This window comes from Juglans regia, chromosome 11, assembly GCF_001411555.2.
Source record: "Juglans regia cultivar Chandler chromosome 11, Walnut 2.0, whole genome shotgun sequence".
Taxonomy (NCBI): Eukaryota; Viridiplantae; Streptophyta; class Magnoliopsida; order Fagales; family Juglandaceae; genus Juglans; species Juglans regia.
The window spans coordinates 32,594,687-32,609,546 of NC_049911.1; the positions used below are offsets into that span (position 1 = coordinate 32,594,687).

The window sequence follows — 14,860 nt, forward strand, 5'->3', positions numbered from 1 at the left end:
CGTAATATATATAACCCAATCAACAGACTCTACAAACATCAAAGATTAATTATATATATAGAAAGATGATAGTTGCAGTCGTGAATGTGTAAACATCATATAATCACTTTTAAAAAATAAATAAATATGAGATCTATATAAAAAAAATTAATTTTTTAATAATAAATTTTACTTTTTTTAAAACGACTGCACGACGCTTATATACTCTACGATTATACGTAATATTACTCATATATATATATATATATACACACGTGTGTATGCACATGCATGCCCCATGCAATTAATTGGTGACATGATGAACGATCGATGAGATGGTTCAATAATTTCGATTGGTTCAATGATCAGATAACTAGGTTTCTTAAATTCCAAACAAAAAAATGATTAATCAAGATTTGGATCTTTGCATAAGAGATGGGTCAGTTTTACGCATGCAAGAATCTGTCAGTTTAGTTTATATTTAATAATAAAATATTAAATAGTAATAAAAATAGTAAAAATTAAGTGAAAAATTTTTAAGTAAAAATAGTGAAAAATTAAGTAATACAAATAGTAAAAATTAAGCAAAAATATTGAATAGCAGTACTACTGGACTATCCAAACACAACCGAATACTCTGTCTTATAAGTTAATTACACCCATCAGTCTACTTTAATGAAAATTGGGTACTGTAGATGTTACATGCTAGCTAGTTATGTGTGTGTGTGTGTGTGTGTGTGTGTGTATATATATATATATATATATATATATATATAGACTTCGGTAGGATGGTAAATATATTGTTAGGTGCATGCATTAGAAGGATGGATTGAACGATAGATATAAAAAAAGTCATTGCACGCGGTATCTATTCTGACATCATTCCATATATTTGACACATGTAATATAATGTATGTACATATTTTTAACTTTTACCAATCATTTATTGTTTTTAATTAAAATGTAACTTTCATATATATCTCATATGTACTATAAAAAATCCTAAATCTTGAATATATATATATATATATATTTGTGAATGTATATATATGTACCATACGGCACAAGTACATATTATTAATGTTAATTATGTGTAGATAATTCAAATACTTCTAGATATAGATGGAAAAGCAGGTTAGGCAATTGCAAAGACTGTTAAGTGTTCACTCTCCGATCATTGTTAAATCCGTGTTTTCACGTCCTATATATATATGCTTATTTCTTCTTCTTATAAGAGTCTGAATTGATCATTAATTAGTTTAATTGATAGCATTTTCAAGGTCGATAGTTTCAAAGGTGATAACTGCTAGTAGTTAGTTGCCCCCACAGACAGGGTTGGCCATTTTTGGATTACTCGTACTACCTGTCTTCTATAGGAAGTACGGCAAATAACCTGAAGGAAAAAATTATTTTGCTCATCAATTTTTACTGTTTTAATTGACTGTTCGGGAATTTTTTTTTTTTTACTTGATTAAGTCAGTGATTTTAAGTGTATTGATATATTTATTTTTATTTTTTTAAATATTTAAATATATTAAAAAATATGAATAGAAAAATAAAAATAAAAAATTACAAAAACAATTAGCGGTTAAAATGAGCATATTAGGTGGCAGAGTAGCCCGACTCTAACCTAAAATGCACAACCAATTGAAAATTTTCTGAAATTAAAAATTAAAAATAAAAGATGTGTTGTATGAGATTAATTTTTAATTAAGTGAGACCGGCCAATAAAAATATGTCTACTTTTTTTTATTGATCGAGCTTTCTAAACATATATTTTTAAGGATTTTCTTTTAATTTATAAATTTATCTTATTTTACTTTAATGGAAATCGAGATTGAATATTCTAATTATTGAATTTTTTTAATATAAAATGCTAGGATTAAGATCTTGTTTAGATAGTGAAAGTGTTTGATCTTATCTCATCATTATAATTTTTTTAAATTCTCACATAAAAATAATAAACAATTCAATTTTTTTAAATCTAAAAATAAAAATAAAAATCTAATAACATCTCATTATTAACCAAACCATTGCTAAAAAGAAGTAAAATTGGAAGAAACTTTTGATGACATCTATGTGTTGGCCACCATGCACATGATTCTATCACAGATATTGTAGTTAATAGTTACTGCTTTCATTTTACTTTACTGTGTTGCTGTAATAGTAAATAGTTAGTTAGTGTAACTAAGTCTTTAGTTCATGTTAGTTACTTTACTTTCCTTTCTTGTAATGGTATAAATACCAACTCTCACGTGTACAAGAAATAAGGTGAAATATACAATTTATTTCTCAATAGCTTTCTTCTAATACTTCGAGAATGCTCTTGATTGGAAGGATCTGGAGTTGTTTCATGGTATCAGAGCGGATACCTTAAGGTTTCGCTTCTGATCGCTACCGCTACTACTGCAAGATTCAAGATTATTTGTTCAAGATTTAATACAAGATGAGTACAAAAACTGAATCTGTTTCACTAAATGTAGAAACCTCTGCTTCGATTAATGCAGAAAATCCGTATCATTTGCACAATGAAGATTCTCCTGGTTCTGTCTTAGTTTCTAAGCTTCTTACGGGAGATAATTACCATAGTTGGTGCAGATCAATAGAGATGGCGTTAAAGGCAAAGAACAAGATAGGTTTTGTAAATGGAGTGATAAATCCACTCTTCGGTGTATGGGATAGATGTAATAGCATGGTTCTATCTTGGATTTTAAACTCGGTATCAAGAGAAATTGGAGAAACGATTGTTTATGCAAGAACAACAAGAGAAATGTGGGAAGAACTGCGTAATCAATTTTGTCAAGGGAACGGGCCAAGGATTTTTCAATTGCAGATGGAACTCTCATCTTTATCTCAAGATCAAGCTTCGGTGAGTGTTTACTACTGCAAATTTAAATGTTTGTGGGATGAATTGATTAATTACAACCAAATGCCCAATTGTACATGTGGAGCATCTCGGAATTGTAGTTGTGGTGCTGCACGTTTATTCCTGGAATATCAACAACGTCAGCACATTATAATGTTTCTCATGGGGTTAAATGGATCCATTACTACCAATCACTAAAGTTTTTTCTTTAGTAATTCAAGAAGAAAAACAAAAGGAAGTTGAATCAATGGGAATAACTATTGTTGATACTATTGTTACTTTTATGAACAAGAAAGTAAAGTAACTAACATGAATTAAAGACTTAGTTACACTAACTGACTATTTACTATTACAGTAACACAATAAAGTAAAATGAAAGCAGTAACTATTAACTACAATATCTGTGATACTCCCCCTCAAGATGAATGGTAAATGTTGTGAACATTCATCTTGGATAACAAGGAATGAAATGCAGTATATCCAATTTGTTGTAAATGGGTATACAAAACCAAGTTTAATGCTGATAGCTCAATTGAGAGACATAAAATAAGATTGGTTGCCAAAGGGTATACTCAAAGTGAAGGTCTTGATTATTTAGAGACTTTTTCTACTGTTGCAAAGATGGTGACAGTCAGATGCTTCTTATCATTAGCAGTTATTCATAACTGGCATTTAATACATTTAGATGTAAATAATGCTTTTCTATATGGTGATTTGAAAGAAATGGTGTATTTGAAACCACCTCTTGGGTATCTTAGAAAGGGAGACACACGGGTTTGTAAGCTGCAGAAATCATTGTATGGTTTAAAACAGGCTTTTTGACAATGGAATTCTAAATTCACTGCAGCCTTGTTGGATTTGGGATTTATTCAATCCAAATCAGATTATTCTTTGTTCACAAAGAAAACTGATGATTCTTTTGTGGCCCTACTGGTATATGTTGATGATATACTTTTGGCTAGCACTAATTTGTTTGTTGTTGAGTCTATTACATCCTTTTTAAGTACACATTTCAAGTTGAAGAACTTAGGATCTGTCAAATATTTCTTAGGCATGGAGATTGCTCGATCCAAAAAGGGTATTTCTCTATGTCAAAGAAAATATGCCCTTGAGTTAACATCTGAAACTGGTTTACTGGGCTCAAAACCAGCCAGTTTTCCCATGGATTCTCGCTGTAAATTGTCAAAAACTGATGGTGAATTACTTGAGAATGGAACAAGCTATAGAAGACTCATTGGTAGACTGCTTTACCTCACTCATACCAAACCAAACATCACATATTCAGTACATCATTTGAGTCAATTTCTTGACTCTCCTCAAGTCCCACATATGCAAGCTGCTCTAAGGATCTTGAAATACATTAAAATGGCTCCTGGACAAGGTATTTTTTTCTCAACAACTTCTCAGATTCATCTCAAAGCCTTTGCTGACTCGGATTGGGTTAGTTGTCCTGATACAAGGAGGTCCATTTATGGTTTTTGTATCTTTCTTGGTAATTCTCTTATTTCTTAGAAATCTAAGAAACAAACAACAGTTTCAAGGTCATCTGCAGAAGCTAAATGTAGGTCTATGGCCTATACTGTTTGTGAAATCACATGGTTGCAGTCTTTACTTTCTGATCTTCATCAACATCATCCTTAGCCTGCTTTACTTTTTTGTGATAATCAAGCTGCCATCCACATTGCAGCAAATCCTATTTTCCACGAAAGAAGCAAACACATTGAATTGAACTGTCATCTCATCAAGGAGAAAATACAAGCTGGAGTACTAAACTAATGGTGAATTACTTGAGGATGGAACAAGCTATAGAAGACTCATTGGTAGACTGCTGTACCTCACTCATACCAGACCAGACATCACTTATTCAGTACATCATTTGAGTCAATTTCTTGACTCTCCTCGAGTCCCACATATGCAAGCTGCTCTAAGGATCTTGAAATACATTAAAATGGATCTTGGACAAGGTATTTTTTTCACAGCAACTTCTCAGATTCATCTCAAAGCCTTTGCTGACTCAGATTGGGTTAGTTGTCCTGATACAAGGAGGTCTATTTCTGGTTTTTGTATCTTTTTTGGTGATTCTCTTATTTCTTGGAAATCTAAGAAACAAACAACAGTTTCAAGGTCATCTGCAGAAGCTTAATATAGGTCTATGGCCTATACTGTTTGTGAAATCACATGGTTGCAGTCTTTACTTTCTAATCTTCATCAACATCATCCTCAGCCTGCTTTACTTTTTGTGATAATTAAGCTGCCATCCACATTGCATCAAATCCTGTTTTCCACGAAAGAAGCAAACACATTGAATTGGACTGTCATCTCATCAGGGAGAAAATACAAGCTGGAGTACTTAGAACTTTGCATGTTTCTTATTTCCATCAGCTCGTTGATATATTTATCAAACCACTTGGATATGCTGCATTTCATTTCTTGTTATCCAAGATGAATGTTCACAACATTTACCATTCATCTTGAAGGGGACTATCACATATATTGTAGTTAATAGTTACTGCTTTCATTTTACTTTACCGTGTTACTGTAATAGTAAATAGTTAGCTAATGTAACTAAGTCTTTAATTCATGTTAGTTACTTTACGTTTCTTTCTTATAATGGTATAAATACCAACTCTCACGTGTGAAAGGAATAAGTTGAAATATGCAATTTCTTTTCCAGTAGCTTTCTCCTAATAGTTTGAGAATGCTTTTGATTGGAAGGATATGAAGTTGTTTCAGATTCCGTGTAGGCGTACCTGGACGAGGCTAAAAAAACTGAGGTCATTGATGACACAAATTACTACTCTCACTTAGACTTTCCCTCTCCAAATTGACGCGCGCTGTCATTTCAACAATTTAAAATTTTAATTTCCACGTCAAGTTTCCATCAACATCAACAGCTTGACACCATCTACTGGCTATTGAAGGAAATTACAGATTTTTTGTTTTTGTTTTTTCCAAGCTAAAAATATATGCGACGGAGTCTTTTCTCCCGAGAAGGATAAGATGAGACCACCATTTATTTAATCATCGATCCCGACCATCCTGCATGCAATTGGGACGGTATCTAATCGATCCTCATCATTTTGTTTGTTTTTTTTTGTTTAAAGATGATGTGGTTGATCTTTAGAACATGCATGGAGACTGTCCAGTTACGACAAATCTCTAGTTACGACACTAAACTTTCCTAGTAATATGAGAACTAACGTTTTTCATCAACAACCTGTGACAACAAACCGCAGTGGTTGATTTGAGGGAACCTAATCTTCAACATTGTAGAATAAATTAAACAGTGTCGAATTACGACAGATAACAACAAGTTTCTCAGAATTATTAAAAATAAACACCAACCAAGAAAACAAAAACAAAAACAAAAACATAAGAAGAACTTCAGACAAGAAGTAGTACTATCGAATAAAATAAAACTAACTAAAGGGAATGAAAGTCGCAGATAAAAATTGTTTTGCTTTCTCATCTTTACTAGCTAGCTATGACGCAGTTTTTCTTGATTTCCAAGTTACTTTTTAGCAAGAATTTATATATATATATATATATATATATATATATATATATATATAGTCTCGCGCACAAATTTATATCCAACGGCCTTGAAGTCCTTCGACAAAATAAAAGATCACTTAAACGATGGGAGTTAAAAATATGTTCTCAAAATGAATGAATTAATTAAGTACTATTACAATCATGAATGACTTGAAAGGAGTCTTAGGCTCCGTTTAGATGTTAAGTTAAACTGAGTTTTTTATAAATAATAGTAAGTTGAATAGGTAGCGTGAGTTATTTAAGACCTATTTAAAATGAGTTTAGATGTGTTTAGATATTAAGATGAATTTAATACTATTTATAGAAAATTGAAAAAAATTATAGATCCAACGTATAAAGATATGTTGCGTTGAAAAAAGTTGTGGATCACATATGTAATGAAGTTTTGAGTTGAGATGAGTTTAGTAATTTAAGAGTTGAGTATTTAAATGTTAAATTTAGTTTAAAATTAGATTGAACTGAATTGATCTCAACTAAGTATTACAACTAAACGAGGCCTTAATTAAAGGTTAAAACCACCCCTCTAAAAAAAAAATAATAATAAAATAAAGGCTGCTAGAGGCAAAGGCGTAGCAATTAAATTTGAAGTGTAATAATTTACCATAAATTGAAATATTAAATCCGGGAGGAAGTCTAGCTAATCTAAGAGTTTAATTGCAGGTTGTTATTTTTTGACTTTTTTCTGTTGATAATAATAGTTAATTACAATGCATGCAGAAGTTTATTTCCATTATAAATTGTTTTATTGACTTTCATTTATAATATATAATATGCAGTGTTGTTAGCCACATGGAGGGTTCGTGTTTTTATTGCTTTCTCATCGATATTAGCGATGGTTTGAATAATGAGTTGAGATTAAATGTGTTGAGATAAAAGTTTAATAAAATCTTATTTTTTATTTTAAGATTTAAAAATTTTAAATTTTTTATTATATTTTATTTTAAAATTTAAAAAATTTATAATAATTAGATGGAATGAATTAAGTAAAGACATACTAACCAATTATTTTGATCTAGACTTTATTTTTGGATTATCCCGTTTTATTTTCTCAGACTATTGGGCTAGCTAGGCTTCAGAATCTCAAAATTAATATGATCATGTCTCCAAATTTTAGGAAATCAAAATTTCAAAACAGAATTCAATTGATCTCTAACTCATGCATAAGTCCCACCGACCATTAATATTGTCGGTGCTTTTGGGGTTGGATTTGCTGGCAGATTTGATCTGTCTATATATATATATTAAGAGAGAGAGAGAGAAAGAGATTATTTCCAAGCTGGGAAACTCACATGCATTGCCCATTCCCAGCTCTTTGCTCATCAATGGATCGAAGAAGTCTTGCTTAAATTAGAAGAAAAAAACCAACCAAGCAATATGCAGATGCATTCATGATTCATATCTCTAAAGATCGATCAGTATACAGCTAGCTCGCTCTTGATGAGTTCCAATAATAATATTATTATTGTACGTTGCTGGTTTGATGAATAGATTTTAATACTTTTAAGTAGAATTAAAACATGAATAATTCTACATATAACCGTGAAGTGCGTAATCGCCGCGTAATCGCTTTAAAAAAGAGTGAAGTCCACTATTAAAAAATTAATTTTTTTCATGTGGATCTCATGTTTTATTCATTTTTTTCAAAATAATTATGCGACGGTTACGCAATTCACGATTGTAAGTATCTTTTCTCTTAAAACATGCATATATATTTAGATAATGTTATATACAGTTATTTTATGTATATTTCTTGCGAAAAAAAAAAGTAGGAGCTACATTAAAAAAATAATTTTGTTACATACAATCACTTTTCTGCATGTGGCACAACTCAACATTTATTTTGTATTAAAAAAAATATTACAGTCAATTATATCAGTAGAATATTTAAAAAGTACGTAAAAATGATTGTTTATAAAAATTTTATTAAAAAAAATTAATTTGTATTTGTTTTTGTTTTTATCTCAATCTCAAATTTATTGACTTTTTCCAATTGGAGACTTTTACGTCTTTAGTTGTGTGAGAAAAACTGAAGTTATCACCAAATTCGTAATCTCTTATCATAAATTCATAAGCCTTGAAATTAACTCAAGGTGAAAGGTGGAAACTGGTATATATTGTTTGTATCTAATTTACACCGATCAGCGGTCCACACTCCGGATCTGTTTTCGTTAACGTGGACTTTTTCCCATCACAACAGGGAATATATATATATCAAAAAATTTCCTCAACCTCCTACTATTCACACAACCTCCACACTCTACATTATTTTTAATTATTATTATTTTTTTCTTTTATTAAATATTTATTATATGAATAATGAATAAAAAATTTGAAATAATTTAAAAAGAATAAACTCAAAAAAAAATTAAAAAAAAAATTAAAAATTTAAAAATTTTAAAAAAGTGTGAAGTGTGGAGTGTGGAGTGTGGCAGAGGTTGTGTAGCAAAGCTATATATATATATATATATATATATATATATATATATATATATATATATATATATATATATCGTGATTTTCTTTTTCTAGGCACATACAAAACGTGATAATCGCAATAACCTATACAGGACAAGCTTAGCTACTTCCACGCCCCTATCTACCCCTAAGAAAATAGGAAGAAACGAAAGCGAAAATTCTCGGGAACCAACCACGACTCACGCATGGGCTGTGGTAAGAAGCTGTACGTACATCTGCCAGAGCTCCAACAATTCAGAAGACCAATCAATTAAAAAAAAATATAAATACACCTCAATTTTTACAATATATAACACAATTATGTTTTAAAATAAAAATATAGTTCAGTAAAATATTTTATAAAAATAATATTATTTTATAAAAATATTTTTATTTAAAAATATGTATTATAAAATATATTATGTAGGTATCATTGATCATCAATAAATAAGTCAATTCATTAATTAATTAATAAAAAAATAATAATACACATATAGAGAGATAATTGGAGATCATCACAAGATCTCGTGATCCTGCATACAGCTAATTGCACATTGAACAATAAAGAACATGAAATAACTTCACCATATTAATTTGTTGCTACCTCCAACAAATTATTTATTTTTTCACGTGTATTCATTCCGGAATAATAATAATAATAATAAATTCACTTCTCATCTTTTACAATATACACTAATATATGATTTGTTATTTTTATCATTCTATTTAAATATACAATAAATTATATATTAGTGTGTAGTATAAAAATAATAAAATAACATTTCTCATAATAGAAAGTCAATAAATGGTATGCAACTAGATAACGTTTAGGTTACAGTATTGCATATTAAAAGCATTCGGCTAGTTTTCTTTCTTAATTTTCAAATGATTGAAGTGCGAGAAATTTACCCATTTTAAAAATGTATTTTAAAATATCTTAACTAACTTAACAAATTACCTGGTAAATAAATTATCAAATGAATGGATTATGGAGCCTTCCTCAAATGTTCCCAATATTAATTTAATTCCCACGCTTATCCTCAAGTATTTCTTTAGTAAGGACTGTTATATCTATTAAAGAATTACTTAAAAACAATCATATAAATTGATGTCTTCATCTGATCCGTTAGATCTACTTTATAATAAAAATAATTTTATAATTTGACGAATTACATCAAGTTATATCAATTTATAGAATTAATTTTATATAATCACTTTGTGATTAGAGTATTTCCCTTATTTAGTTGAGCTCATATAAAAACTTCAGCAACCGACTTTGAACCGACCAGTCTGCAAGTATAAAACATGATGATACGGACAGTATTACATATTTACAAGTTGTAATCTGAAAGCAAATTGACAAGGAATAAATCGTGCTGACGTGTTAAAATCCTGTTCTAATCGGTGGGTCAATATATTATCTAAAATCCAAAAAAGTATCCATTAAAAATAAACAGAGAACTTGTGGTGAGCGAAGTGCATGTTTTGGACGGTGAATAACTACTTATGAGAAGAATTGTCCATGAATGAAATAGGATAGTTGGGATGGAAACAACTTGCAAAGGTTTAGATTATGTTAATTGGTGGCTTTCAGCGATTGGCTGAGCTAGTTAATTAGTCTCACAGAAAACAGTAATAATAATAATAATAATAATAATAATAATAACAGCGAGGATTAAATATCTACAAGCAATTTGGCGAGAGAGTTGATGATATATCAACGGCTACCTTCCATTCAAAACAGGCATGCTACTCATTCCAACTAACCAACCGGTCATCGTCCCTTCCAAAGCAAAGGCTCACAAAATTGAAGACTTCCAACCCCCTTAAAAACATTAAATATAAGTATATTTTTCTAAGAGCAAATCGCCCATTTAAAAGACATGAGAAGCAAGAGTATGAAGGTTGCAGCCAAGGACCACGAGGTATCTCTTTGGACATCATCATCCAATTTCGACAAGGACATAGTTATAGAGCAGAGCGGATATAAGGAGCATTTGCAAGGGTCTTAGAAAACAGTATATATAGTCTGGCTGGTAGGGAAGAAGGAGATCATCGAAGATATATATTTGAATTTCGGTTTCGTTTTTGTTGTTTTTGTTTTTTTTTTTTTGGGAAGAAAAAAAAGAACTTCCATTAAAAAAAAATGGGGTTTGCTCCCAATAGCATAGGGAAATACAAGCTTGGCCGGACTATTGGAGAAGGTACTTTTGCCAAGGTTAAGCTAGCTATTGACAGCAACAATGGGCAGTATGTTGCGGCCAAGATCATCGATAAGAAAATGGTCACGGAAAGCGATCTCAAGTGCCAGGCAGATTTCCATATCTTTTTCTCTGTAAAGAATTCGTTGCTTTTCTTCTTTTCTCTAAATCGTCTGAGATTAATTTTTGTTTCAGGTACAAAGAGAAATAAGAACAATGACGCTTCTGCATCACCCCAACGTCGTGCGAATACATGAGGTGTGCTTGACAGTTTCTGGAGGCATAGTAGTTCCATTTTTATTCTTTTCATTGGCTCAGGGAAGTTAATACTTATTCCTGTCTCTGCGTCCAAATATCCCAACCAACCACAGGTTCTAGGCACAAAGACGAAAATTTGCATCGTAATGGAATACGTACCAGGAGGACAACTCACAGACAAGTTGGTGAGATTTGTGTGAATAATCTACCTTCATCTGGGATCCAAACCTGATATTTGGGGCAGCTTGTTTTAGGGAAAACTCTGACTAATATTCCATGTCTTTTCACTCAGTCTTATGCCAAGAAGTTAGAGGAACGGGAAGCAAGAAAGCTTTTCCAGCAGTTGATTGATGCGGTGGACTATTGCCATGATAAAGGGGTATCTCACAGAGATCTAAAGGTCAGTGAATACAATCTACCATTGTTCTATTATAGCCAATTTCTCTGTTACAAGAGGAAGTTCTCAGAACCCTGACTAGGATTTTGGTATCCCATCTACAGCCAGAAAACTTGCTTCTGGATCAAAAAGGAAATCTCAAAGTATCTGATTTTGGACTAAGTGCAATGCGGAAGGTAGCAACCTTAAGAGCTGCTAATGCTCTTCATCTGTTCTTTTTCTTTTCTTTTATACTCAGTTGAGTTACCTGAACTTGACATGTCCATTGGGTTATTGACTTGTGTTGTGATAAATCAACAGCCCGGTGACATTCTAACCACAGCTTGTGGCTCCCCAAGCTATGTAGCACCTGAGGTGAGAAATCTCATACAACTTTTCCTTAATTCTGAAAAACAATTGCAAGATAAAACTCCGGCCTGCTTTTATACTGTTGGCTAAGGCTTCATTTTTTTCATGCACAGCTGCTGGTGAATAAAGGTTACGATGGAGCAGTTGCTGATATTTGGTCTTGTGGAGTAATCCTGTTTGAATTACTTGCCGGTCGCCTACCCTTTGATGACAGTAACCTGATAAACTTATACAAGAAGGTAGCTTCAAAATGCCTTATGTATAAATTCAGGCAAAAGTCTTATGTATAAATTCAGTTTCAAACACTTATCTTATGAGTATGTTCGCATAAAGATATGCAGAGCAGACTACACATGTCCACAATGGTTTACCGAAGACCAAAAGAAACTGCTCTCCAGAATACTTGATCCAAATCCTAAAAGGGTAATAATAGCCTTAGAACTTTTGAATGTAATTTACGATTTTCAGATTCTAACAAAGAAAATGATGTACGTATTTACCTTTTGTTTCATCTTCACAGCGAATTACTATAGCAGAGATCGTAGAAGATGAATGGTTTCAAAAGGATTATGTGCCTTCTTGTGGATATGAATGCAATGAGAAAATTCACTTGGACGATGTTAATGCTGCTTTTGATTCAATTGAGGTAAAAGATTGTTGTAATAGCAAGATATAGAATTTCATAAACGGAACTAACGATCTGAAATTCTCAACAGGAGACTGCTACTGAGGCAAACATTCCCAAGTCCTCAAGTTTCATCAATGCCTTTCAGTTGATAGCCATGTCACATGATCTCAATTTATCGGGTCTCTTTGAAGAGAAGGCAAGTCTAAAAGTCAGAACATCAGTCATTATACTAAAAACTGCTTTGTTCCTTTTTTTTTTTTTAATTTAAGTGTTCTTTTTTTCCAAATAATTCAGGATGAAAATAAGCAGGTGACAAGGCTTGGATCCAAGCATACAATTCATGAAACCATGAAGAAAATTGAAGCTGCAGCAATGGATGTGAGTTTGGCGGTAGAAAGAAAGAAAAACCATAAGGTACAATCTGTGCTTATGCTCTGATTCTTCAACCCAAACAACACCCCACCAAAACAAAGAACACTTTTTTTGGCACATTTAATGACTCCTCTGCACTAAAACAGATTAAGATGCATCCAAAACAGAAGATGACTAGATGGTCTAGATCATCTCTTGACATATCGGCAGAGGTAAACAATTTTCATGTACTCTCCATTCAAGTTAAGATATCAAGGTCTCTCACCACTCCGGAAAATTCCAGGTGATTGAGGTTGCTCCCACTGATTGTGTAATAAGTATATCAAAATCTTCAGGGGAGCTTCAAGTGTACGAAGAGGTACAAAGAATATACTCCTAACATGGTTATGTCTGGATTAGTGTTTACCTACTGAGCTAATACCATGTTGATAATCAGTTCTGCAAAAGTTTATCAAGTCTGCTGACAGAGAAATCGGAGATTTCATCACAAATTAAAGAGCCGCAGGAAGTCACAGCAAATAGCAAAAACATCCAAGAGAGTGGATGGTAAAGTTACCAAAGTGAAACCTAGTTTGCAATTGTCATTCTAGCATACATATCTCGGTGTCTCACTTGTAATTTTTAACTGTTGTATGCAGCTCTGAAGACAGTAATTATAAAGACCATAAAAAAGATCCCCGTGGCTATTCATCCTCGTGATGATTAGCTTGTCTATGTCTCCAACATTCTTCAGCCCAGGTTCCTGATAGATTCTCAAAGAAAGATGTAAAGCACTTCACATAGAACCAACGACTACAAGTTAAGGTCTCAAAGGAGATACTGCCCATGGTTAAGACTTTATCATCCACCAGAAAGCCAACACTGAGATTTTCAGAGCTATTTTCTTGTTCCAAGTTGTTTGTCGTTGCTCCTTTTCTCATCTCCATCTATCATGAACATATCTTGTTCAAACATGTATACCACAGGTTGGAACTCTTCATTTCATCTTTACTGAACGACGAATGACAGAAAAATGAAAATTTTTGGGTGCCTCCGGTTTCCCACCCTGGGCCTAGTGATTCTTTTGTCCACTGCATAGATTTATACTCAATTGAAAGGTATCAAAGCAGTAAATCATCTCCTAAGCTATTTCTACAACACTTTTCCACAGAAGACGTCTTCATTGCTTGATATCCAGGAAGAAAAAGCATCAAATTAACACATCCTATTTGAAAATTTTGACTATTCGATGAAGTCAAGTCGATGGTGGAAGAACCTAAGTCTCCCTAAAAAAATTCAAAATATAATGCATATCAAGGCCTAGATCCTCATTATTTGACTCTCTGACTTGATACTCAGTGAAGCTGAAATGGACAATAACACTATTTTGAATCCAATACCACCAGATATCCTTTAAATTCATCGAACTTAAAAGTATTCATAGATACATCAAGTTACATGATCGACTTTAGGCTGTCCATATTTGACTTCCCACAATTAATCGGATATGTCATTGGACTAGAACAATCTCCAGTGACAGCTTGCCATAGCAGATATCATTTTATCAAAACCATGGTTAAAGATCAGCTCTCCTGTCTATCCAGATTTCCTATATAGGACTGCAACATAAGTCCAATCAGAGCTTGGAAGAGAGAAACCTACAACAGACTATAGTGAGAGATATAAGAAAATAAAAAATAAAGAAAACAATGATAAGAGAGGGGAGAGAGGTTCTTTTTTAGTTCTGCTTAGGATCTAAACACAACACTCCTGGGAACATTAACTACAAGTTATTAGAATGTTTCCTATAACATGATACCAGT

The 14,860-nt window shown here is 32.2% G+C and overlaps 1 protein-coding gene across 1 annotated transcript; it reads left to right on the forward strand.

The window, feature by feature from the left end:
- The first annotated feature begins 10,710 nt into the window (after window positions 1-10,710).
- On the forward strand, window positions 10,711-14,116 carry LOC108998857 (CBL-interacting serine/threonine-protein kinase 21-like). Its single transcript, XM_018975589.2, has 15 exons — window positions 10,711-11,165; window positions 11,251-11,313; window positions 11,427-11,498; window positions 11,606-11,713; window positions 11,815-11,886; window positions 12,011-12,064; window positions 12,172-12,297; window positions 12,392-12,481; window positions 12,579-12,704; window positions 12,775-12,882; window positions 12,981-13,100; window positions 13,205-13,270; window positions 13,342-13,416; window positions 13,495-13,604; window positions 13,697-14,116. The coding sequence occupies exons 1-15, from the start codon at window positions 11,001-11,003 to the stop codon at window positions 13,755-13,757; spliced, it is 1,416 nt and encodes a 471-aa protein (XP_018831134.1). The 5' UTR covers window positions 10,711-11,000; the 3' UTR covers window positions 13,758-14,116.
- Window positions 14,117-14,860: the final 744 nt, after the last annotated feature.

Excerpts from the sequence above, each read along its gene's own strand:
- LOC108998857 (XM_018975589.2), top strand. The coding sequence starts at position 11,001 with ATGGGGTTTGCTCCCAATAGCATAGGGAAATACAAGCTTGGCCGGACT. Across the intron at positions 11,499-11,605 it reads GACAACTCACAGACAAGTTG|TCTTATGCCAAGAAGTTAGA; the intron begins GTGAGATTTGTG and ends CTTTTCACTCAG. Across the intron at positions 11,714-11,814 it reads TATCTCACAGAGATCTAAAG|CCAGAAAACTTGCTTCTGGA; the intron begins GTCAGTGAATAC and ends TCCCATCTACAG.